The sequence below is a fragment of the Ahaetulla prasina genome, chromosome 1 (genome assembly GCF_028640845.1).
Source record: "Ahaetulla prasina isolate Xishuangbanna chromosome 1, ASM2864084v1, whole genome shotgun sequence".
NCBI lineage: Eukaryota > Metazoa > Chordata > Lepidosauria > Squamata > Colubridae > Ahaetulla > Ahaetulla prasina.
The window spans coordinates 368,342,790-368,370,100 of record NC_080539.1 but is presented as its reverse complement, the minus strand read 5'-3'; the positions used below and the strand labels follow the sequence as shown (position 1 = coordinate 368,370,100).

Here is a 27,311-nt window from a genome sequence, read left to right as displayed (position 1 = left end):
TGTATGTGTGTTCTGTTAAGATACAGCCTGTTGTGCCTTAAAATGGCTTCTGCTGGACTGCCTTAAAATGGCTTCTACTGTACAGTACAGTGGAGTTGCCATGGTAACAGCTTCACAGTACTCCAGAAGGGGGCTCCCTCTGGTAAGGGGGAAAATCCAACCTTAGAAATTATGTTTGGCCCACACATTTTCAACGAGGAGTACCCACCAGAAAAGAGAACTACAACATCCAGCAGCTTACTGCATATATCACAGACAAGAAGCCACTGCTAAATCAAGATCAGAAAAAAACATACCAAATGATCATGGATCAGCTAGCAAAACAGGTGGTATCATTTTACTTGATGCTTTTGGGGGCGCAGGGAAAACATTTTTAAATAATTTAATTCTCACCGAAATCAGGGTTCATGGTGAAGTTGCTCTTCCTGTCTAATACAGGATTGGGATAAATAAATACCCGGGCAACACCGGGTTATCAGCTAGTTAGTAAATAAATACTGCCTAGAGTCGTCGTGTGTCGAGATGGGTGGCCAACTAATTTAATAATAATAATAATAATAATAATAATAATAATAATAATAATAATAATAATAATAATAATAATAATAATAATAATAAAAAAAATAATCCAGGTGCTGCCTCAAAGCCTCTTGGGGTTTTCATCATCGCTTGCCCAGGTATAAAACAAAGGAAAAAAAGATCTCCAAGCACACAAGGCACTCTACCTGATGAACAGGAAAATGGGAGATGTATTCTGAAGGTTTGGGAGACCGCACAGCATTCGCAATCTCCATGGAACACGCCAAAACTTGCCACGGTTCGTCGGTGTCCATCCACCACCTCTTGCCCTGTCACCGGAGAAAGAGAAGCAAATTTGAAATGTGACTGCAGGGAAGAATCGACAAGTTCGGTACTTGTAGCCACGAGACTTCAAGGAAGGAGAATGTCAGCCGTGCCTCCATTCAAAACCCAAGAAAGAAAGACCCCCCCAACTCCATGTTTATAGAGAAAGGTACTTTTACTGAGTATGAACTGAATGCAACGAAAGGGAAGGGAAGGGAAGGGAAGGAAGGAAAGACAAGAGAAGAGAAGAAAAGAGAAGGAGAGGAAGAGGGAAGGGAAGAGAAGAGAAGGAGAGGAAGAGGGAAGGGAAGGAGAGGAAGAGAAGGAGAAGGGAAGGGATGAGAAAGTAGAGGAGAAAGGAAGGAAGGGGAGAAGAGAAAAGAAGACAGGAAGGAAGAATAGGAAGAAAGCAAGCAAGCAAGGGATGAAGGAGAGATCAGAAGAGAAGAAGGGTAGGAGAATAAGGAAGGAAGAACGGAGGGGGTGAGGGCAGGGGAGGGAAGGGGAGGAGAAGTAGCAGCAAGTAGAGGAGGAAGAGAAGAAGGAAGGAAGGAAGGAAGGAAGGAAGGAAGGAAGGAAGGAAGGAAGGAAGGAAAGAAGGAAGGAAGATGAAAGAAAGGACCCACAAGCTATCTCCAAGAGCAAGAAACATCATAATCCCAGTCCTGCTTGCCTAGCTTCACCACTGACGTTTTCCCCCTTCACTAGTGACCTTCCTCTACACATGTTCACACCCAACTTCTGGAGGCAAGTCATCCCACGGATTAATTGCCCCCAGCCCTCCCACAAGCTGCCCACTCCTGGTAACCCACAAAGTGTGCCCGAGAAGGGCAACGCTTCCCCCAAACATGGCACCTCCATTGAACGTATACCATTAGCGGGTTGTCTGCCGAATCCAAGATGTCCGGCATGATGTGATTGGCGTAGGTCAACCTCTCCTTCAGAGAGTTCTTCTTCTTCAGCCCAGTCAGGTTGACCAGATGGATCTTCAGCCAATCCAGGCCGCGTGGTCCAAGGGGCTTCCCCTCCGCAAAGAGGAGGATCCCCCGAGTGAAGTCGCCCCCCAGGTGGTTGAAGTGAGGGGGACACGGGTATGTCCTCCCGCGGAAATCCAGGTTGTGGGGGAACCAGAAGACCTCGTCTTTCATGTGCTTGGCAATGGACAACTTATAGAGCATGTCCATCCGCAGGCTGTAGGTCTCCCTGGTCTTCTTACGGCACTGGGCCATCTTCCATTTGAGAGCCATTCGGGACATTGGCGCACTCTCGGCCAGCTGCTTGGCGAGCTCTTTGGCCTCCCACGATGGTGGCGGCGGGATGTCCAACTTCTCATCGCCTTTATCGTTGAAGATGGAGATGATCACATCCAATACGGGTTGGTTGACTTTCCAAGGGCAGTTGCCCAGAAAGTTCAGCGCATCCAGGACCAAGCAGAGATGGTCGTGAGGGCACTCGTCCAAAAGCAGCTCGTGCTGGACTACCCCGTCCTGGCATCGCATCAGCTTGACGGGAGAAAGAGTGTAGGCCCCGAAGTGGGAAGAGACCCAGGGCACGGGGGGACACTGCATGGGGAGGATGAAGGAGTCAAAGGTCAGGGTCGTCTCCGAAGCCTCCTGAAGAATCCGGATCAGGATAGAGTGAGGTTTAATGAAACCTATCTGCAAAAGGGAAAATAAAGAGGGATTTTTTTCAAATTAAAAAAAGAAAAAGAAAAGCTATCCTCCTTAATGTTGTGTCTCGCCCAATCTCACCACAGCCGGGGCCTGCTTATCTGCTTCCGAACACGGAGGAATGTCCTAGTATGCCTCCCGGCCCCAGCCCTGGCTCCATGCCCAGACAGGCTGAAGAGGAGGAAGTATCTCCAGCCCCAGCTCTGGCTCCATGCCCAGGCAAACGGAGCAACTAGACCCCTCCCCCTCCTCCACAGCATGTGAGCCTGAAGGAGGTCTATTGCCAACAGCTGCCGACTGGAGTGACCCTCGCGTCAGAAGACTTGATAGGCGGAGGCAACAGAAGGAAGGGAGGGGCAGGCCTGGATAAGTGCTGAGTCACGGAGCCACACCCCATGGCCTATATAAAGGACCTGCTTTCTGGCATTCTCTGAGTCAGGCAAAGTCTAAACATATCTTGTTGAAGTCACTTTCTGGTCTCCTGCCTGCCCTGAGGACTTTGCTAGGACTTTGGCAGAGCTGCAGAGGCACGCCTGATTCGGATTTCCCTGACCCGGCCGTCAGCGGAGGAGTGGGACACGACACTTAATACTACAGGGTCATCCATGACTTACGACCATTCGGTTAGTGACCGTATAGGCGAAGTGACCGAATTTTGATCACGTGACCATGGGGGGGGGGGGAATGCTGCAATGGTGGTAAGTATGAAAACCCGGTCGCTTTTTTCCCCTCAGTGGCTTTGTGACTTTGAACGGACACTAAACAAATGGTTGTAAGTCAAGAGCTACCTGGAAAAAGCATGCTACTATTTTGGGGCTATCCTGGGCCCTGGCAGGCCACCTTTGGCAAATTCACTGGCTTTACAGAAATCTTTTCCGGAATAACCGAGTCGGAAGGGACCTTGAAGGTCCTCTAGTCCAACCCCCTGCTCAAGCAGGAGACCCTATTCCATTTCAGAAAAATGGTTGTCCAGTCTCTTTTTGAAAGCCGCCAGTGATGGCGCACCCACAAGTTCTAAAGGCAAGATTAATTGTTCTAACTGCCAGGATTTTTTTCCCCTTAATTCTAGATTGCTTCTCTCCTTGATTAGTTTCCATTGTTTCTTTTATATATATATATATATATATAAAAGTTTTTTATTTTTTAACAAACATACACAAACAAACAAACATACATTTCTTTTAAACAGAGTATTGGCCAAGTCATAAATTTGTACAGCTTTTAGTTTTATTTATTTATTTATTTATTTTATTTAATTTCTATACCGCCCTTCTCCCGAAGGACTCAGGGCGGTATACAGGCAAGAATAAAACAGACGGTACAATATACAAATTTAAAATGCAGTTAAAAAACTTATTTTAAAATTGGCCTGAGAAGTAAAATATATAATAAGCTAAAAAACCCCATTTAAAATTAATTTCTAAAAATTTAAAAGTTTGTTAAAATCAATTTAAGCCAGCCCCGCGCGAATAAAAAGATGTGTCTTCAGTTCGCGACGGAATGTCCGAAGGTCAGGTATTTGGCGTAAACCTGGGGGAAGTTCGTTCCAGAGGGTGGGAGCCCCCACAGAGAAGGACCTTCCCCTGGGGGCCGCCAGCCGACATTGCTTGGCGGACGGCACCCTGAGAAGTCCCTCTCTGTGAGAGCGTACGGGTCGGTGGGCGGCATGTGGTAACAGCAGGCGGTCCCGTAAGTACCCAGGTCCTAACACAATTTATATATTTCACTTTTTGCCATAATATGCTTTCTCTCCAATTTTTTTAAAATTATTTTTATTTGCATTTATATCCCACCGTTCTCCGAAGACTCAGGGCGGCTTACACTATGTTAGCAATAGTCTTCATCCATTTGTATATTATATACAAAGTCAACTTAATTTTAATTTTCTTTTCCTTGTTTCTGTTATATAATTAATTCTTCCCATTCGCCCTAATCTCTAATCTTAAACAATTTTTCTCTTCTTTTCCCCCCTCTCCTCTCATTGCTTCCTCCAAGTTAAAAACCCTTTAATTTAAAATCAATCCTCCTATTCAAATATTTTCCCATTGTTCTGTTTTTATAACATAATAGTTTCAAGCATTTTCCCTAGATTCATTGTCCCAATCACAAAAATTAATATTCATACAATTTTACATGTATAACCCAATTCCTTCCCTCTTTTCCATTTCTTTCTTTATCAACTTATCCAAATATTACAGTCAAATACATTACTACAATTCACTTAAATATATAACATTAAAATCATTCATTTCTATTTCTCAATTCCATTTTTTTTAAGTAAACCCAATTTTTCCATTGCTTTTTAAACTAATCTTCACAATATAATATAATTTCAAATATTTTAGCTAAGTTCCATATTTGCAATTAAAAACATTTCAAATATTCCAATCTCGTACGTTGCATTTACTACATTTCATTTATGCTTATAAGTTCTTACTTCAATTCTTTTATCGTTGGGAAATGAGTAATAGAAATGAATGACTTTAATATTATAGATGTAAAATTGTATGAACATTAATATTTGTGATTGGAACAGGAAAATTACTTAGTTTCCATTGCTTGTTAACAGAATAATGGAATAACACAGTTGGAAGGGACCTTGAAGTTCCTCTAGTCCAGGGGTCACCAACCTTTGAAACCTCAGCGACCACTAAATTCATAATTTTAAATCCCGCGAACCACTAATATGAATTTATTTAAAAAGATAATGTTGTGACCCAGGTTCCTGGACTCGGACTCCTGGACTCGGATGATTCAGAAAGTGAGGGAGGAGACCTGGCAAGGCCTGCTTCTCCTGGGCCCTCTCCCTCCCTGGCACCCACCCAAAGGGAGGAGGGGGGGCTGGCAAGGCCTGATTCTCCCGGGCCTTCTTCTGATTTGGCAACGCCCCAAGAACAGTTTTGGAGTGATGCAAGACTGCGCAGACGTGACCGGCAGCAGAGGAAGCGTTGGGACAAAGCCAAAGAATGATGGTCATGCAGTGACATCTGCAGAGACTATAAAAAGGAGGTGGAACTTCCTGGTTTTTTGTCTTGGACAAAGCAGTGAATTTGCGCGGGCAAACTGTATCAATGGAGGGAAGAATATATTCGTGAGTAACTCTGGCCTTATCTATAATTTCCTCGTTATCTCCAGAGACTTGGCAGGCCCGTGGGTAGACGTGGCCAGAACATTTATCTATGTAAATAAATTAGAAAAGGAGGCCTTTGACTGACTCTTTGTTGGGAGTATTGGGGGAGGGAAACAGAACAGATAAGTAGTATTTAGTGCAATATAAGAAATGCAAATAATTTTTCTATGGACCACCAACATATTCTCGCAGACCACCAGCGGTCTATGGACCACCAGTTGGTGACCACTGCTCTAGTCCAACCTCCTGCCACTTCAGACAAATGGTCATCCAGTCTCTTCTTAAAAACCTCCAGTGTTGGAGCAACCACAACTTCTGGAGGCAAGTTGTTCCACTTGTTCACTGATGGCTAACCTTTTCCGGACCGAGTGCCCAAAGCGCGCACACCCGCCCCCTGCATGCGCAGCCCCTGCATGCACACACACCCCCACGTATGTGCGCACCTTCATGCATGTCCTCACCCATCCCCGCACAGGTGTGTGAGGTCCTCCGCATGTGCCTCCCCACATATGCGTGGCAGAAACCTGAAACCAGTTGGCCGGCGGAAGACGTGTGCGCATGCGCAGCGGAGCTGAACTGGGGAGACCGCTCGTGTGTCATCAGAGAGAGCGCTGTGTGCCACCTCTGGCATGCGTGCCATAGGTTCACCATCATGACGCTAATTGTTCTCACTGTCAGGAAATTTCTCCTTAGTTCTAAGTTGCTTCTCTCCTTGATTAGTTTCCATCCATTGTTCCTTTTCTGGTCTTTGGGTGCTTTGGGAGACTAGCTTGACTCCTCTCGTCTTTGGGGCAGCCCCTCAAATATTGGAAAACTGCTATCATGTCACCCCTGGTCCTTCTCTTCACTAGACATGGTGTTGGCCAGGGTTCTGCAAACTTGGCTCTTTTAAGACTTGTGGACTTCAACTCCCAGAGTTCCTCAGACAGTTTGCTGAGGAACTCTGGGAGTTGAAGTCCACAAGTCTTAAAAGAGCCAAGTTTGCAGACCCCTGAGATAGACTAAGTGAGCACAGGCGCCACAGAAGGGCTGAAATCTAAAAATTTTCCCTCCCGGTTCTGTGGGCGTGGCTTAATTGGTGGGCGTGGCTTGGTGGTCAGATGACTGGGTGGGTGTGGCCAATAACGATAAATAATAAAAATAATAAACAAAGTATAAAAAAACAATAAGAGGTACCAAAAACCAACTTTCACACTTTACACACACACAACACAACTGACTCACACACAATGTAAAAGCAGCTGCACTTCACACTTCACAGCCACAAAAAGCTCAAAAACCAACTTTCACACTTTACACACACACACACACACACACAAAAATACCACATACAGCTTTCTGAGATTTTGTGTGCTTGTGTAGCTAGAGTGAAACACTACAGAAACACACCAAATCTCAGAAAGCTGCACAAATATTTTATTTTATTATTATATTTTATTTTATTTTATTGTGGACTTCAATTCCCAGAGTTCTTCAGCCAGACAGCATTAATCACTCAGTGGTGAAATAGATTAGCTGAGTTTAGATTAGTTCAGTCTGGTGCTAAAAGCGAAACTGGGGCTTTCCGGCTGTGAGAAAAGCCATGAGGTCGATCAGTAATCAGGTAAGTGTCTTAGACTCTTTTAAAAGGAGTTTTTCTACATGTTTTCTACAGAAAACATGTTTTTTAAGGTTCTGCTGATGGGGAATTCAGGTGAGATCCCCTGAGTAGCCTTTATTTTTTTTTATTTTTTTAAGTTTAAAGGCTGCCGATCTCAGCTGAGGGGCAGAATCCTCAAAGGCTTTTTTTTACTTTTAAAGGCAGGTTTCAGCTGAAGCAAAACCAGCTTTTAAAAGTAAAAAAAAACCCCTCTGCTGATGGTGCAGCTCAGCAGAGGCAGGGGGGGCGGGACCAGGGATTTTTGCTACCGATCCTCCGAACCAGCAGCCGTCATCGCTACTGGATTGCGCGATCCCGTCCGATCGGGGAGCATTTCACCCCTGCGCCACAGGGCTTTGCACACCTGACCAGCCGTCCCAAGTTGCTCACCTGCTTGGTTCCGCGGAAAGAATAGACGTGATACAGAACAGGAATGACGGACTTCTCGGGGAGCGAAGGCAGTAGGCTGTTGTCCAGCTTGAGAGTTTGGACCATCAGTTCTATCAGCTGAAAGCCCAACTGAATCAACAGGCTTGGGGGCCAGACGGCTTGCTTGGATATCAAAGAAGGGCTATAACCCACCTCTGCTCTCAGCTTCTCCCAATATTCCCGTGGCAAAAAATTATTCACCTGCAGAGGCAAGGAACAGGGTGAAGCTTACATTCCGGGAGGCTGATAGCACTTGCTATTGTGACCCAGGCCCAAGTAGGTAGTAGGAAACTCAGTCCGTGAAATGAACAAACTTTATTCGAACAGCTGAGAATTACTTCATTCCCAGCGTCGTTCAACTCAAATTAAAACAAATTCCTCCCAACACAAATTCCTCAGTCCTATCACAAACCTTGGTCCAATTAGGCAAACCACCAAAGGCCTTTCTTGGCAAACGTTCAGAAGTCACAAAAATAAATGCAAGACGGAGACGAAGCAGAAGACGAAGCTACCAATGTTGTTTTCCGGCAAAGAGCCCAAACGCCGTTGCTGGTCTTTTAAGCCTTATGGGAGGGGCCAATCATCTCTTGGCCCTACTCCCGAGTCGAATCTTTGCTTGAGCTGCTCTTGCTTCTGGCAGCTCTTCTCATGCGTGCATTAGGAACAGGCTCCTCCTGTTCCTCTGCCTCACTACTGTTAACCTCTGGAGGCTCCGGAGTCCGCACATCACTCCCCGATGGCCCTGGCGTCACCTCAGCCTCATCACTGTCCAACTCTGTTGCCAGGTCCGTAGGCTGCTGACGGACCGCAACACTTGCAATAGCACTTATGTACCACTTCACAGTGCTTTACAATCCTCTTTTAAGCGGTTTACAAATGGCAGTGTCTTGCCCCCAAACAACTTGGGTCCTTATTTTACCTATCTTGGAATGTTGGAAGGTTGAGTCAACTGGTGAGAATCAAACTCCTGGCTGTGGGCAGAGTCAGCCTGCAATAGTGCACTCTAACCACTGCGCCACCACAGCTCTCGCTACCTGAACTTGTTTGGATTCACTCACTGCACTGCTCACTGGACTTGCTAAGATAAGAAGCCTTCACCCTTGGTGCCGTCTGTCTCCTTGGTTTTAGCTCTTGTGCAATGCAAGAGCTGCGGTGGCGCAGTGGTTAGAATGCAGTACTGCAGGCTACTTCTGCTGACTGCCAGCTGCCAAAAGTTTGGCAGATCGAATCACACCAGGCTCAAGGTTCACTCCTTCCAAAGTCAGTAAAATGAGGACCCAGATTGTCGGGGGCAAGAGGCTGACTGTGTAAGCCGCTTAGAGAGGGCGGTAAAGTAATATATAAGTCTAAATGCTATTGCTACGAAGAGTCCCTGCGGATTTTACCCTCCTAGTTGTTGCTGACTCTACAGAACGGTGCTCACCTCTGTTTCAAGGCCATTGAGCCAGCGCGGTCTGAAGACATTTCCACAGTTATGTGGCCAGCGTGACGTCACAGAGCGCGGTGACCTTTCCCACCAGAGTGGTGCCTATTTATCTACTCGCATTTGCATGCTTTCAAACTGCTAGATCAGCACTTTAACCAACTCGAATTGTTTGGTTAACACATTAACCTCTAGAACAATCTAAAATAACCATTTAATTTTTTGTGGGCTGGTAAATATGAATGTTGTATTTAACATTACAGGTAATCCTCAATTTACAACAGTTTATTTAAGAGCCACGGTGGCACATTGGTTAGAATGCAGTACTGCAGGCTACTTCTGCTGACTGCTGGCTGCCTGCAATTTGGCAGTTCGATTCTCACCAGGCTCAAGGTTGACTCGGCCTTCCATCCTTCCGAGGTCAGTAAAATGAGGACCCAGATTGTTGGGGGCCATAGGCTGATACTGTAAACCGCCTAGAGAGTGCTGTAAAGCACTGTGAAGTGGTATATAAGTCTAAGTGCTATTACTATTTAGTGATAACTCAAAGTTAGAACAGCACTGAAAAAAGTGACCTATGCCCATTTTTCACATTTATGACCTTTGCATCATCCCCATGATCGTGGGATCAAAATTCAGATGCTTGGTAACTGGTTCATATTTATGACTGTTGCTTTGTCCCATGGTCATGGTGCTTTGGAGAATAGCTTGACTCCCTCTTCTTTGTGGCAACCCCTGAGATATTGGAACCCTGCTATCATGTCTCCCCTAGTCCTTCTTTTCATTAAACTTTTTTTTTTTTATTTGAATTTATATCCCGCCCTTCTCCGAAGACTCAGGGTGGCTTACACTGTGTTAAGCAATAATCTTCATCCATTTGTATATTATATACAAAATCAACTTTTATTACCCCCAACAATCTGGGTCCTCATTTTACCTACCTTATAAAGGATGGAAGGCTGAGTCAACCTTGGGCCTGGTGGGGCTTAAACTTGCAGTAATTGCAAGCAGCTGTGTTAATAACAGACTGTCTTAGCAGCCTGAGCCACCAGAGGCCCTTACAGTGGCAAGAAAGGTCGTAAAATGGGGCAAAACTCACTTAGCAATGTAAATTTTGGGCTCAACTGTGGTTGTAAGTTGAGGACTATCTGTAAATTTAATTTAATTTACATTATACTGCCGATTTTCTAATCGCTAGTGCTTCTCGTTCAGCTTTCAGGATAATTTTTTTTTTTTTTAAACTAATAGATTCCATGAGTTGAAAAAAAAAATTGAAAACATCTCCTCTAAATCAACCTTAGAAAGGAACTCTGAAAATTCTAGTTTTGGCACAAAATAGCCCTGATGTTGTGTCTGTGCCCCCCTGCCAGAAAGTGACTTGGAAAGTGAGGGGGAAGGGCCATCAGGACTTACCTCGGGAGCACCGGCTTCCCTGGCTCAGCTCCAGGAGCCAGAGGCAGGCCAGGTGGAAGAGATAACGAGGCCTCCGTCCCCTGACTCTTTCCCCCCACAGGCCACGCCTTCAGACGCAGCTGATGGCAATCAGGCTTGGTTGGACCCTAGGTTTCATAGGCAGGAGAGGCGGGAACAACAGAAGCAGGGGTGGGGCAGGCCTAGGAAGTGCTGAGTCATGGAGCCACACTCCACAAGATATAAAAGCAGCAAGGACTGCTATGCCTCTTCGTAGCAGGCAAATCAACTGCTTGACTAGAGCTGAAGTACTGTTTGTTGACTCATCGGCATCAAGGGAGATAACAGAAGGACTTGGCAGACGCTCGCTCATTTGCTGCCAGAGCTGATAGTGCCGGCTAATTAAGCTATCGCTCAGACTGAGGCGAGGGGGACAGAACACCTGACTTGTCGAAACCCCCCCAAAAAAACCTCTCATGAAAGAATCCTCTCAATCCAGAAATTAGAGATGGTTTAGTTAAAGGTGTCACCTAAGGCAACTGAAGTTCGGCTACCTGAGTATCCCTGGCCAAAAGTTTGACGTAGCTATCATAGGTCTTCTCAAAACTGTCCTCTGAAATGGTGCAGCTTTTTCTAAGAATGGTGTATTTATTGTAGATTCTGGTACCCAGATCCTTCGCTAAGATGCTGACGCATTCCCCAAGGGCTGGCAGGCTGAAAACCGTCTGGAAAGAAGGCAAGATAAAACAAAGACAACTTAAAAGACTCGAAGATACAGATCTGTAGCAATTTTATTTTCATTTTTAAAAAGGTAAGAGGCATCGTTCTATGTTTGTTTCAGTTTTACTTTATTACTTGTGTTTTTATTATTTAGCAACAGCAATAGAAATAGCACGTAGATTTATATACTGCTTCACAGTGCCTTACACCCCTCTCTAAGCAGTTTAGAGTCAGCCTACTGTCCCCCAACAATCTGGGTCCTCATTTTACCCACCTCGGAAGGATGGAAGGCTGAGTTGATCTTGAGTTTGTCAGGATCAAACTCCTGGCAGTGGGCAGTGTCACCCTGCAATACTGCATTCTCACCACTATGCCACCACAGTCCTTCCTTCCTTCCTTCCCTCCCTCCCTCCCTAGCACTTGAGACTTATATACTGCTTCACAGTGCTTTACAATCCTCTCTAAATAGTTTACAGAGTCAGCCTACTGTCCCCCTCAACAATCTGGGTCCTCATTTTACCCATCTCGGAAGGCTGGAAGGCTGAGTCAACCCTGAGCCTGTCAGGATCGAACTGATGGCAGTGGGCAGTCAACCTGCAATACTACATTCTCATCACTGTGCCACCACGGTCCGTCCGTCCTTCCTTCCTTCCTTCCTACCTTCCATCCATCCCTCCTTCTCTATATTTCCACTTAGCACTTATATACTGCTTTACAGTGTTTTTACAGCCCTCTCTAAGTGATTTACAGAGTCAGCCTCTTGCCCCCAACAATCTGGGTCCTCATTTTACCCATCTTGGAAGATGGAAGGCTGAGTCAACCCTGAGCCTGGTGAGATTTGAACTGCCAAACTGAAGCTAGCAGTCAGCTGAAGTAGCCTGCAGTACTGCACTCTAACCACTGTGCCACCTCGGCTCTGTGCCACCTCAGCAATCGCACTTAAGACTTATGTATCACTTCACAATGCTTTACAGCCATCTCTGAGCAATTTATAAAGTCAGCCTATTGCCCACAACAATCTGGGTCCTTATTTTACCCACCAAGGAAGGATGGAAGGAAGGCTGAGTCAACCTTTGAGCCGGTCAGGATCGAACTCCTGACAGTGGGCAGAGTGAGCCTACAATACTGCATTCTAACCACCGCACCACCAGGGATCTTTTATTTATTTGTTCCTTTGTTTGTTTATTCAATTTCCATAGCCACTGAACTCAACCAAAGCAATTAAAAAACCATTAAAGCATTCATTTATTAATTACTATATGAGGTCAACCCTGAAGCGAACCTAGCTGGGGCCATCTTTGCGGCTTCAGGTTTGCCACTAGATGGGAGAGGGAGGGAGATAGTCAACTGGGGTTTTGCAGTCGAAGCAAAAAGTTTTCCTGTGGGAACCAAGGTCATGACAACGGGTGGCTGGGAGAGGAGTAGTGAAGTAACCAAGCAACCAACCAGCACCTCTCTTGGACCATGTGACTGATGACTTGGGGAAAGGGGAAAACTTTCACTTTTTAATTAGGTAAAAGCTGCTATATACGGGTAAGTTCTCGACTTACGACCACAACTGAGCCCAAAACCTATCTTGTTAGGTGAGAGAAATCTGTTAAGTGAGTTTTTGCTCCATTTTAGGACTTTTCTCGCCACTTTTGTTAGGTGAATCACTTAACAAAATTATGAACTCAGTTGTTAGGTGAATCTAGTTTCTTCGCCGACTTTGCTTGTCAGAAGGGTTGCAAAAGAGGATCAACGTGAACTTGGGATACTGCAAATGTCATAAATATGAGTTAGGTGGCAAGCATCCGAATTTTATTCCCGTGACTATGGGGATGCTGCAGTGGTCATAAGTGTGAAATGGTCATAAGTCACTTTTTTCCAGTGCCGTTGTAACTTCCAATGGTCACTAAACAAACTGTTGTAAGTCGAGGACTATCTGTATAAACAAAGAGCAAACCTCTCTCCCTCCTAGCACTGATGTTACCTAGTTGGTTCATGAAACATCTGCAAGAAAACAACCAAGCACAGAGAGCACCAATGACCCCACAGTCCTCTTCCTGCGCCTCTCTGCAAACCCCTCTCCCTTCTAGCACTGATGATGTTACCTAGTTGGGTCATGAAACGTCTGCAAGAAAATAACCAAGCTCAGAGAGCACCAAGGACCCCACAATTCAGCCCTGAGCTACAAATATTCTCTTTCTACCAGTATAACACAACTTACCTGCATCATAAGCTCTACATATTCCTTTTCGGTCAGCACACAGAGAAACGGATAGACATCTAGTTTGGACGTATGCCAGATGTTCTCTTGCTTCTTGAGCTTCGACAGGTTGTGAAGCAAAGTTGCTTCCCACTCAGAACGAATCTTGCTCAAAATTTCCCTCTTTGGAAACAGATGAGAATAGAAAAGATTATTAACTGTACAGGAAGCCTTTATGATTTATGACTACAATTGGGACCAGAATTTTGCTTGCTAAGAAAGAGTGCAGAGAAGAGCAACAAAGGTGATTAGGAGACTGGAGGCTAAAACATATGAAGAACGGTTGCAGGAATTCGGTATGCCTAGGGCCTCTGGTGGCTCAGGATGCTAAGACAGTCTGTTATTAACACAGCTGCTTGCAATTACTGCAGCTTCAAGTCCCACCAGGCCCAAGGTTGAATCAGCCTTCCATCCTTTATAAGGTAGGTAAAATGAGGACCCAGATTGTTGGGGGCAATAAGTTGACTTTGTATATAATATACAAATGGATGAAGACTATTGCTTAACATAGTGTAAGCCGCCCTGAGTCTTCGGAGAAGGGCGGGATATAAATTCAAATAATAAAAAAAAAGTTTAATGAAAAGAAGGACTAGGGGAGACGTGATAGCAGTGTTCCAATATCTCAGGGGTTGCCACAAAGAAGAGGGAGTCAAACTATTCTCCAAAGCGCCTGAGGGTAGAACAAGAAGCAATAGGTGGAAACTAATCAAGGAGAGAAGCAACTTAGAACTAAGGAGAAATTTCCTGACAGTTAGTACAATTAATCAGTGGAACAACTTGCCTTCAGAAGTTGTGAATGCTCCAACAATGGAAGCTTCTAAGAAGAGATTGGATAACCATTTGTCTGAAGTGGTGTAGGGTTTCCTGCCTAAGCAGGGGGTTGGACTAGAAGACCTCCAAGGTGCCTTCCAACTCTGTTATTATGTTATGTTATGTAAAGTGATGCGGTCATTAAGTGAGTCATCATGTGACCATACCAGATTTTCTTACAGTTAGTGAGCAGCAGTGGGGTAATGGGGGGGGGGAGGAGTGGGCGCGACCCTCCAAAATGTTCCCAGTTTCTCAGGTAGCCCCTTGGGAAAATATAATTGCCCACTCCTGGATAAAGGCCACCCTGTAGCTGCTGTTACTTGTTTTTGATGATCTGCTACTAAAACCTGACTTCAACTCGGAGAACTGCCCAACCATCATGTCAAGGCACTGCCTTAGAAACATAACAGAATACCAGAGTTAGAAGGGACTATGGAGGTCTTCTAGTCCAACCCCCTATTCTGGCAGGAGACTCTCCACTGTTTCAGACAAATTGTCCAAATTCTCCTTGAAAACTTCAACCCGCAACTTCTGGAGGCAAGTTGTTCCACTGATTTAACTTTTTTCTCACTGTCAGGAAATTCCTCCTTAATTCTAGGTTGCTTCTTGTCTTGATTGGTTTCCATCTGTGGCTTCTTGTCCTGCCTTCAGGTGCTTTGGAGAATAAGTTGCCCCCCCCCTCATGTTGTTGTGACCCAAGCCCAAGTAGGTAGTACTCAGTCAATGTAAAACAAACAAACCTTATTCGAACAGCTGAGAATTACTTCATTCTCAGCGTAGTTCAACTAAAATAAAGCAAATTCCTCCCAACACAAATTCCTCAGTCCTATCACCAACCTTGGTCCAATTAGGCAAACTGCAAAAGGCCTTTCTTGGCAAAAGTTCAGAAGATACAGATACAAAATAAATGCAACAAAACGAAGGTATCAATGTTGTTTTCCGGCAAAGAGCCCAAACGCCGTTGCTGGTCTTTCAAGCCTTATGGGAGGGGCCAATCATCTCTTGGCCTTACTCCCGAGTCGTCCTCTTTGCTTGAGCTGCTCTTGCCTTCTGGCAACTCTTCTCATGCGTGCATTAGGAACAGGCTCCTCCTGTTCCTCTGCCTCACTATTATCAGGCTCTGGAGTCCGCACATCACTGCCAGATGGCCCTGGCCCAACCTCTGCCTCCAACGCACAGCCCTCATCCGGGCCTTCCCCAGCCTCCAGGACTGGCCCACGCTTTTCCTCAGCCTCATTGTTGTCCACTCTGCAGACTGCTGGCTGACCACAACATGTTTGTGGCATCCCCCTAAATATCGGAACTCTGCTATCATGTCACCCCTGGTCCTTCTTTCCACTAGGCTAGATTAACTGAGCACAGGTTCCTCAGGGTTTTGCACACTTGACTACACATAGCAATAGCACTTATATACTGCTTCATAGTGTTTTTATAAGCCCTCTGTAAGCAGTTTACGGAGTCAGCATATTGCCGCCGACAATCTGGATTCTCATTTTACCGACCTCGGAAGGATGGAAGGCTGAGTCAACCTTGAGGCGGTGAGGATCGAACTGCTGGCAGTGGGCAGAATTAGCCTGCAATACCGCATTCTCACGACTGCGCCACCACGGCTCATATCCAATTCCTGCAACCATTCTTTTCTTCTTCCTATATATATATATATATATATATGTCTTCTGAGGTTTTCACGGGTGTTTGTATGTAGATCTTTGGTTGTTCGGGTTTTCTCCCGTGTAAAATTGGAAATGTCTTGGCAACGTTTCGACGAAGTCTCATTCGTCATCTTCAGGCTTCAGCTTCGTGCTTCTGGGAGCAATGTGTGATCGCAGCTTTTTCTTCCTTTTAACTGCTAGTGGGGGTTTGAACTGATTGGGTGGGAGCTTGGCTGTGCTCTGATTGGATGGAGGTTTTTTTGTGCTCTGATTGGCTGGGGGGGTGTCCTGTTTGGGTGGGGGCTTGGTTGTGCTCAATTTAGTCTGTGTTGCAGGGGGATTTGAGCTGGTGAGCTGCATAGCTGTTGTTTGGCTTTGTGGTGGTGCTATATCTTCATAGTGGGTGTCAGTCTGCTGCATGTATGGATTGGAGGGGTTTGAAATGGCTAATGTTGCAGCTGCGGTTTGGCTTCTGGTCCTTGGTCGTGCTTCATGATCAGTGTGGGTTTGGGTCTGCTTTCTGGGTGGATGTGCGGTGGTGACATCCTGTGTGGACCTCGTGAGTGTGGGTCTGGTGTCATTCCTCGTGTTAGGGACTCGTTTGTCAATAAGGGCGGGTTTCCAAATGGCTGGTAGGCGGGAGGCATCATCTCGTTTGTTCATGCTGTGTGGGCGTTTTTCTGTCTCAATGGCTTATCTGATTATTCTGTTGTTAAAGTGTTCAGTTTTGGCGATAGTTCTGGTCTTTTTAACACCCCCCCCCAGCCAATCAGAGCACAAAAAAACCTCCATCCAATCAGAGCACAGCCAAGCTCCCACCCAATCAGTTCAAACCCCCACTAGCAGTTAAAAGGAAGAAAAAGCTGTGATCACACATTGCTCCCAGAAGCACGAAGCTGAAGCCTGAAGATGACGAATGAGACTTCGTCGAAACGTTGCCAAGACATTTCCAATTTTACACGGGAGAAAACCCGAACAACCAAAGACCTACATATATATATATATATATATATATATATATATATATATATATATATATATATATATATATATATATATATATATATATAGTTTTTGTGCTCTGATTGGCTGGGGGGTGTTAAAAGACCAGAACTATCGCCAAAACTGAACACTTTAACAGAAGCACGAAGCTGAAGCCTGAAGATGACGAATGAGACTTAAACGTTGCCAAGACATTTCCAATTTTACACGGAGAAAACCGAACAACCAAAGACCTACATATATATATATATATATATATATATATATATATATATATATATATATATATATATATATATATATATATATATATATATATATATATATATATATATATATATATATATATATATATATATATATATATATATATATATATATATATATATATATATATATATTTGTTTTCTGAGGTTTTCACGGGTGTTTGTATATAGGTCTTTGGTTGTTGGTTTTCTCCGTGTAAAATTGGAAGTGTCTTGGCGGCGTTTGACGAAGTCTCATTCGTCATCTTCAGGCTTCAACCGTGCTTCTGGGAGCAATGTGTGATCGCAGCTTTTTCTTCCTTTTAACTGCTAGTGGGGTTTGAACTGATTGGGTGGGAGCTTGGCTGTGCTCTGATTGGATGGGGTTTTCTGTGCTCTGATTGGCTGGGGGTGTGTCCTGTGTTGGTTGGGGCTTGGTTGTGCTCAGTCTAATCTGTGCTGCAGGGGATTTGAGCTGGTGAGCTGCACTGCTGCTGTTTGGCTTTGTGGTGGTGCTACATCTTCGTAGTGGGTGTCAGTCTGCTGCATGTATGGATTGGAGGGGTTTGAAGTGGCTAATGTTGCAGCTGCGGTCTGGCTTCTGGTCCTTGGTCGTGCTTCCTGATCAGTGTGGGTTTGGGTGTGCTTCTGGGTGGATGTGTGGTGGTGACATCCTGTGTGGACCTCGTGAGTGTGGGTCTGGTGTCATTCCTCGTGTTAGGGACACGTTTGTCAATAAGGGCAGGTTTCCAAATGGCTGGTAGGCGGAGGTATCATCTCGTTTGTTCATGCTGTGTGGGCGTTCATCTCACCACAGCATGAACAAACGAGATGATACCTCCGCCTACCAGCCATTTGAAACCTGCCCTTATTGACAAACGTGTCCCTAACACGAGGAATGACACCAGACCCACACTCACGAGGTCCACACAGGATGTCACCACCACACATCCACCCAGAAAGCACACCCAAACCCACACTGATCAGGAAGCACGACCAAGGACCAGAAGCCAGACCGCAGCTGCAACATTAGCCACTTCAAACCCTCCAATCCATACATGCAGCAGACTGACACCCACTACGAAGATGTAGCACGACCACCACCACGGCCAAACAGCAGCAGTGCAGCTCACCAGCTCAAATCCTGCAGCACAGATTAGACTGAGCACAACCAAGCCCCAACCAACACAGGACACACCCCAGCCAATCAGAGCACAGAAAAACCCCCATCCAATCAGAGCACAGCCAAGCTCCCACCCAATCAGTTCAAACCCCCACTAGCAGTTAAAAGGAAGAAACAGCTGCGATCACACATTGCTCCCAGAAGCACGAAGCTGAAGCCTGAAGATGACGAATGAGACTTCGTCGAAACGTCGCCAAGACACTTCCAATTTTACACGGGAGAAAACCCGAACAACCAAAGACCTATATATATATATATATATATATATATATATATATATATGTGAGGTCTTTGGTCTTTGGAAGCACGAAGCTGAAGCTTGAAGATGACGAATGAGACTTCGTCGAAACGTCGCCAAGACACTTCCAATTTTACACGGGAGAAAACCCGAACAACCAAAGATATAGATATAGATATAGATATAGATATAGATATAGATATATATATATATATATATATATATATATATATATATATATATATATATATATATATATATATATATGTTTTCTTATATATATGCTTATACCTCCTAATATTTACACATATATATGTTTATATACTATATAATCTTTTTATATGATGTTGTGACAAAATAAATAAATAAATAAATAAAATAAATCCTGGTTGAAGTAGTCTTCAATTTATGACTAGTCGCTTAGCGATTGTTTGAGGTGTCAATGGACCTACCCACAGATTTGAAATGGTGACGGTCAGAGAGTCCAGTGGTCATGTGACACACTTCGGGCGCTTGGCAACCGGGCGACATTTACGGCTGTTTGCAGCATCCCACAGATACCTGACTCTATTTTACAAACGGGTTTGCCGAAAACCGGCAACCGCGTTCAGTTTTTGGCAAAACCGTGCCCATAGTGAAGCACTGGTTTGCTTAACGGCTGCCCCCCAAGAAAAGGTCATAATATTTTACTACAGTCACGCATTACAACCATGAGGGGCAGGTTCCATTATGGTCGTAACTCGAGGACGTCCTGTGTTTCTCCCTTCCCTTTTCATTCTGGCTGGAAATGCAACCTTTTCCTCAGGAATTAATTTTACCGCTTTGATAGTTGTAGCTGTGATAGGCTTAGTGGCTTCCACTGACTCAACCGTGACCTTGTCGGACGCCTCCGAGCTGTATTGTTTTCGGAACCGTTGCTGCAGCTCTTCTGCTGTGAAATTGAGCTTGGTGTAAGAAACGGACTTTTTCTGAGAGGAAAGTAAAGAGGAAGAAATCCGTGATGATCCTTAAACTTTAGACTTAGAACTTAGAATAACTTTGCCATTTTAAATGTACACTAATCGGCATACATTAAAATGAAATTTCATCGCATACAACTCTGAAAAGTTCACCACCTCCAACATACACTACCTAAACATGACACACACACACACATATATATATAAATTATGCATATACTCACATATATTATATGACACAGAGAAACAACACAGTGTAGTTCGTGTGTGTATGTGTGTGTATAAGGTAAAGGTTTCCCTCACATATATGTGCTAATCGTTCCCGACTCTAGGGGGCGGTGCTCATCTCCATTTCAAAGCCGAAGAGCCAGCGCTGTCCGAAGACGTCTCCGTGGTCATGTGGTCGGCATGACTCAACGGCAAAGGCGCACGGAACACTGTTACCTTCCCACCAAAGGTGGTCCCTATTTTTTCTACTTGCATTTTTTACGTGCTTTCGAACCGCTAGGTTGGCAGAAGCTGGGACAAGTCACGGGAGCTCACCCCGTTACATGGCAGCACTAGGGATTCGAACTGCTGAACTGCCTACCTTTCAATCGACAAGTTCACTGTCTTATCTACTGAGCCACCACGTCCCTCTGTGTCTGTGTGTGTGTGTGCACACACACATACACACACATATAAGACGAGAAAAATGAATCCTGCGAGTTTACCAGATGGATGGCATAGGGAACAAAGCTGTTACAGAATCTGGCAGTCCTGCTAGAAATACTTTGAAACTATTATACTATACTATACTATACTATACTATACTATACTATACTATACTATACTATATAGTATAGTGTAGTATAGTGTAGTATAGTGTAGTATAGTGTAGTATAGTGTAGTATAGTGTAGTATAGTATAGTATAGTATAGTATAGTATAGTATAGTATAGTATAGTATAGTATAGTATAGTATAGGATACTATACTATACTATACTATACTATACTATACTATACTATACACTATACCAGGGATGTCCAAACTTGGCCCCTTGAAGTGTGGTCGATTAACTCCCAGAATTCCCAGCCAGCAATTTGCTTATATTTATAGCTCATGCTGGCTGGGGAATTCTGGGAGTTGAAGTCCACCATTCTTCAAGGGGCCAAGTTTGGACACCCCTGCACTATACTATATCGTGTTTCTCCAAAAAGACAACCCACCTTGAAAAGAAGCCCGATCAGGTTTTGGAGCCCATGCAATCAAATTAAGCCCCACCCACAAAATTAGGCCTAATTAAGACCCTACCCACCCCGGGGTACAGGGAGTGGGGCGAGGCACATAGATTAAAAAATAAGTTAGGGTGGGGATGCGGGGGGTGGTGGAGCTGCCCTACTTACCAGGCCTCGCACACGCCGACACCTGCCTCGCCTTCTTCTGCAGCTGCTTGCCATCACTGGCACGCTTCGCCCCGGCCTCCGTTTCACCTTCAGGCGAAACGGATGCTGGAGCAATGCGTGCCGGTGGAGGCAAACGGCCGCAGAAGAAGTGGGCCAGCAGTGGGCTCCTCCTGCTGGGTGGGGCTGTTGGGTCCACTGCCGGGAGGTGAGTCAATAATTAGAACCCGCCAGAAAGAAGGCCTAGCCATTTTTTGGGGGGTCAAATAGAAAGTAAAACCGGGTCTTCTTTTAGGAGAAACACAACGTTATATATTCTCCAAAGCACCTGAGGGTAGAACAAGAAGCAACGGGTGGAAACTAATCAAGGAGAGAAGCAACTTAGAACTGAGGAGAAATTTCCTGACAGTTAGAACAATTAATCAGTGGAACAACTTGCCTGCAGAAGTTGTAAATGCTCCAACACTGGAAATCTTTAAAAAATGTTGGATAACCATTTGTCTGAAATGGTGTAGGGTTTTATATTTATATTTTATATAGGTAGAGGTTTTATATTCTGTAAGCCGCCTTGAGTCGCCCGGGGCAAATAGGCAGCAATGTAAATCCAATAAATAAATAAATAAAAGTGGGTGTGTGGGGTCTCTCACAGCGCTTTGAGCTCTAAGCACATAGTGCTTACAAGCAGTATCCTGAATAACGGGAAACGAGCTTCCTGTAATCTTCTCCACTGTCCTCACTACTCTCTGTATGGACTTTCTATCTGAGGCACGGCTGACACCAAACCAAACACTGATGCAGTTTGTTAAAACAATCTCAATCCTGCCTTGGTAAAAAGTGGCCAGGACAGAAGGAGAAAGATGTGCTCTCCTCATCCGATGCAAGTAATGCAGACGCCTTGACTTATGATCAATTGCTTAGCAAGAGTTTGAAGTTCTGATAGACCTACCTGGAGGATACAGGTTGCCCTCGATATACAACCATATGTTTAGTGACTATTCAAAGTTATAATGGCACTGAAAAACTTACGACTGTTGCAGCATCCCCATGGACACGTGATCAAAATTTGGATGCATGGCAACGGACTCATATTTATGATAGTCCCGGGGTCACGTGATCCCCTTTTGTGGCTTTCTGACAAGTAAAATCAACGGGGAAACCAGATTTATTTTACAACTGTGTTATTAACAACCATAGTGATTCCCTTAACAACTGTGGCAAGAAAGGTCATAAAATGGAGCTAAACTCAACAACTATCGTTGCTTAGCAACAGAAATTTTGGTTGTAAGTTGAGGACTACCTGTACTTACGACCCAGATTCAAAATTCTAAGGCTGTCCCTCCTCAAAGTCATGTGATCATACTTTGGGCACTTGGCAACTTGGCCGGATGAATTCAACTCCCAGAATTCCTCAGCCAGCGTGGCCAGTTTAGGAATTCTGGGAGTTGAAGTCTACAGGCTGTAAAGTGGCCATATTTCCCAACCATATGCCAGGTGATTTGAAATGTGTTTCCCTCAGGTGTGAGGAAGAGATGACGGCCATGTGGTGGAGATGAGCCACAAAAAAACACATCACGGCACTTGGGGTTATGTGTGGGTTCGAGAGAGGAAAGGCTCAGAATTAAAGGCAAAAAAAAAAAAAAAAAAGGCTCAGCTGAAGGTAGGCAAATCCTGCTCGTTTATTTTTTTTTTTTTAAAGAAAAATACGCCCTCAAGTCAAGTTTAATTCCTGGCTATTAACACCACACTGCAAGGCAACATGTAGAGAAGGAGATTTTACTCCTGATTGAAGATGAGATACAAGGCAAAGACACAAATGGAATAGGATGGGATGGGATGGGATGGGGTGGGGTGGGGTGGGGTGGGGTGGAATAAAAAGTGGAGTGGAGTGGAGTGAAGTGGAATAGAATAGGGAATAGAGAATAAGAGTAGAGATGAATAGAATAGAATAGAATAAAAAATAAAAATAGAGTAGAGTAGAGTAGAGTAGAATAGAATAGAATAAGGAATAAGAGTAGAGATAGAATAGAATAGAATAGAATAGAATAGAATAGAATAGAATAGAATAGAATAGAATAAGAAATAAAAATAAAGTAGAGTAGAGTTGTCGTGTCCCACTCCTCCGTTGACGGCCGGGTCAGGGAGATCCGAATCAGGCTTGCCTCTGCAGCTCTGCCCAAAGTCCTAGCAAAGTCCTCAGAGCAGGCAGGAGACCAGTAAGTGACTTCAGCAAGATAAGTTCAACTTTGCCTGACTCAGAGACTGCCAAAAAGCAGATCCTTTATATAGGCCATGGGGTGTGGCTCCATGACTCAGCACTCATTAAGGCCTGCCCCTCCCTTCCTTCTGTTGCCTCCGCCTATCCAGTCTTCTGATGCGAGGGTCACTCCAATCAGCAGCTGTTGGAAGTAAACTTTCCTCAGGCTCACATGCTGTGGAGGAGGGGGAGGGGTCTAGCTGCTCCGTTTGCCTGGGCATGGAGCCAGGGCTGGGGCCGGGGGATGCTCCCTCCTCTGCAGCTTGTCTGGGCATGGAGCCAGAACTGGGGCCGGGAGGCATATATTCCTCCGTGTTCGGGAGCAGATAAGCAGACCCCGGCTGCGGTGAGAGCGGACAAGACACAACAAGAGTAGAATAGAATAGAATAGAATAAGATATAAAAATAGAGTAGAATAGAATAGAATAAGAAGTAAAAGTAGAGTAGAGTAGAGTAGAGTAGAGTAGAATAGAATAGAATAGAATAGAATAGAATAGAATAGAATAGAATAGAATAGAATAGAATAGAATAGAATAGAATAGAATTTATTGGCCAAGTGGATTGGACACACAAGGAATTTGTTTTGGTGCATACGTCTATTGGGGCTACGTCTACTCCCTGACCTCCGGACCTTTAAGCGCGAGCTCAAGGCTTTTTTGTTTCACTGAGCAGGGCTGGCCTAATGGTAATTTTAACGGGGGTTTTATTGGGGCTTGTTTTTTATAATTTTATTTCACTATTTTTAAATTTCGGCCAACTGAATTAGATTTTTAAAGATTTATTCTGTTTTTTAAGTTTTGTGTAATTATTTTATTCTGGCTGTAAACCGCCCTGAGTCTTCGGAGAAGGGCGGTATAGAAATATAAATAAATAAATAAATAAATAAATAAATAAATAAATAAATAAATATATGCTCTCTGTGTACGTAAAAGAAAACGAAAAAAAATACCTTCATCAAAGGTACAACATTTACAACACAAATGATGGTCACAGGTTGCAATTTAACTCTTAGTGATAGCAACAAAAAGTTACAGTCATACAGTCATAAGTGGAAAGAGATTGGTGATGAAAACGATGAGAAGATTAATAGTATTGTAGATTTAGTAAATAGTTTGACAGTGTTGAGGGAATTATTTGTTTAGCAGAGTGATGGCCTTCGGGAAAAAACTGTTCTTGTGTCTAGTTGTTGAATAAGAATAGAGTAGAATAGAATAGAATTAAGGAATAAGAGTTGAGATGAATGGAATGGAATGGAATGGAATGGAATGGAATGGAATGGAATGGAATAGAATAGAATAGAATAGAATAGAATAGAATAGAATAGAATAGAATAGAATAGAATAGAATAGAATAGAATAAGAAATAAGAATAGAGTAGAGTATTTATTTTATTTATTTATTTATTTGATTTGATTTTTATACCGCCCTTCTCCCGAAGGACTCAGGGCGGTGTACAGGCAACAATAAAATACAAACACCACAATATACAATTTAAAATACGAGTTAAGAAACTTATTATAATTAGCCTAGAACTTTAAAATTTATAAAACCAAACCCCATTTAAAATTAGTAGAAAATTTAAAATCGATAAAATTTATGTAATTTAAAATTTAAAATTTAAGCCAGCCCCACGCGAATAAAAAGGTATATTTCAGTTCGCAGCGGAAAGTCCGAAGGTCAGGTATTTGACGTAAGCCTGGGGGAAGCTCATTCCAAAGTGTGGGAGCCCCCACAGAGAAGGCCCTTCCTCTGGGGGCCGCCAGCCGACATTGTTTGGTGGACGGCACCCTGAGAAGTCCCTCTCTGTGAGAGCGTACGGGTCGGTGGGAGGCATATGGTAACAGCAGGCGGTCCCGTAAGTACCCAGGCCCTAAGCCATGGAGCGCTTTAAAGGTCGTAAACAACACCTTAAAGTGCACTCGGAAGGCCACAGGTAGCCAGTGCAGTCTGCGCAGGAGCGGTGTTACGTGGGAGCTACGCGAAGCTCCCTCTATCACCCGCGCAGCTGCATTCTGGACTAACTGAAGCCTCCGAGTGCACTTCAAGGGGAGCCCCATATAGAGAGCATTACAATAATCCAAGCGAGTGGTAACGAGCGCGTGAGTGACTGTGCACAAGGCATCCCGATCAAGGAAGGGGCGCAACTGCCGAACCAGGCGGACCTGGTAGGAACGCCTCGCCTCCCTCATTGCCACCAGGTAGGTCCTAGAATAGGACCTAACTAGTGTCCGATCAGCTTCGGAACGACTGGACCTCCAGGTGCTCTCTAGGCGTCTTCTCCGGCGTTTCATCTCCCTCAGCCCCTCAGAGAACCAAGGGGCCGGACGAGATCTGCGCCGGGTCAGAGGCCGCAAAGGCGCGACACGGTCCAGGGCCCCAGCCGCGACCTGTTTCCAGGCCGCGACTAGTTCCTCAGTCGTGCCGCGGGCCAGATCCTCAGGGAATGGCCCAAGCTCCGTCAGGAACCTCTCAGGGTCCATCAGGCGCCTGGGACGGAACCAACGTATAGGCTCCGTCTCCCTGCGGTGGTGAGTGGCGGTCCGGAAGTCTAGGCGAAGGAGAAAATGACCAGACCATGACATAGGTTCTGTTACTAAATCACCCAACTCCAGATCATTTAGCCACTGTCCAGAGATATAAATCAAATCCAGCGTGCCTCCCCCCATGTGTGTAGGGCCATCATTTACTCGAATCAGGTCCAAGGCCGTCATGGAAGCCTGGAACTCCCGAGCTGCAGTCGATAACAAGCCAGCTGATGGTAGAGTAGAATAGAATAGAATAGAATAGAATAAGGTAGAGATAGAATAGAATAGAATAGAATAGAATAGAATAGAATAGAATAGAGTAGAGTAGAGTAGAGTAGAGTAGAGTAGAGTAGAGTAGAGTAGAGTAGAGTAGAATAGAATAGAATAGAATAGAATAGAATAGAATAGAATAGAATAGAACAGCTTTATTGGCCAAGTGTGATTGGACACACAAGGAATTTGTCTCCGGTGCATAAGCTCTCAGTGTACATACATTGTACATTGCTGTGTTGCTACAACAAAGTGATAGCATCACAGCCCTATTACACGGGTAAATATCTTTAGGCCTAAGACAGTGCTGTGAAAATTGGGTGTTTAGCAGAGGGATGGCAAGGGGGGAGGGGAAACAAGACTTATCAAATAAACCCCCTCGGAGGTAGCGAAGGCTTCAATTTTACCTTCTTGTAGAATATTTCCAGTAGCGGGATGGTGGAGGTCGGAGGGGAAAAGAATTCTGGCTGGAAGTCTGGCTTGACCGTCTGGATGGCCCTCAGGATCATCATGACTTCGTTGTCTTCGTAGGTGGAATCCTTGAAGAAGCTTTGCAAGGAGAAACCCTCACTTTCCAGCTGCTCGATGCATCTGTTGGAGAGAGCAGAGCCTGAGCAAGTCGTTCTTTTTTGTATTTAGTTATTTATTTATTTACATTTATATCCCGCCCTTCTCCGAAGACTCAGGGCGGCTTACAGTGTATAAGGCAATAGTCTCATTCTATTTGTATATTTACAAAGTCAACTTATTGCCCCCCCAACAATCTGGGTCCTCATTTTACCTACCTTATAAAGGATGGAAGGCTGAGTCAACCTCGGGCCGGGCTTGAACCTGCAGTAATTGCAGGCTGCTGTGTTCTAATAACAGGCTTCTTACAGCCTGAGCTACCACGGCCCTTGACTTACAACCATCCCTTTAGTGACGGTTGGAAGTTTCAAAGGCACTGGAAAAACTGACTTACGACCATTTTTAACACTGTCGACCATTATGGCACCTCCGTGGTCACCTGATCAAAATTCAGACACTTGGCAAATGACTCGTATTTATGACGGTTACAGTATCTTGAAGGTCACGTGATTTTGCGACCTTCTGACAAATAAAATGAATGGGGAAGCCAGGTTCACTTAACCACTGTGTTACTAACTTAACTGCTTCAGTGATTCACTTGACAACGGCAGCAAGGTAGGTCGTAAAACGGGACACAGCTTCGTTAACAACTGTTTCGCTGAGCCACAGAAATTTGGGACTCAACTGTGATCGCAAATCGAGGACGGCTTAC

General features: G+C 44.6%; 1 protein-coding gene across 3 annotated transcripts in view; it reads right to left on the bottom strand.

Moving 5' to 3' along the window:
* Positions 1 to 27,311, bottom strand: part of POLRMT (RNA polymerase mitochondrial) — an 89,920-nt gene that overhangs the window by 38,015 nt on the left and 24,594 nt on the right. For 2 of the 3 annotated variants that reach the window (XM_058163546.1, XM_058163548.1), the window contains 7 exons: positions 26,440 to 26,623; positions 19,461 to 19,610; positions 13,474 to 13,635; positions 11,099 to 11,269; positions 7,673 to 7,912; positions 1,716 to 2,501; positions 726 to 848 (listed from right to left, as the gene is read on the bottom strand). In XM_058163546.1, the coding sequence (XP_058019529.1) occupies positions 726 to 848; positions 1,716 to 2,501; positions 7,673 to 7,912; positions 11,099 to 11,269; positions 13,474 to 13,635; positions 19,461 to 19,610; positions 26,440 to 26,623 (1,816 nt within the window). The remainder of the gene's footprint in view (positions 1 to 725; positions 849 to 1,715; positions 2,502 to 7,672; positions 7,913 to 11,098; positions 11,270 to 13,473; positions 13,636 to 19,460; positions 19,611 to 26,439; positions 26,624 to 27,311) is intronic. The other variant, XM_058163547.1, reaches the window with a different exon arrangement.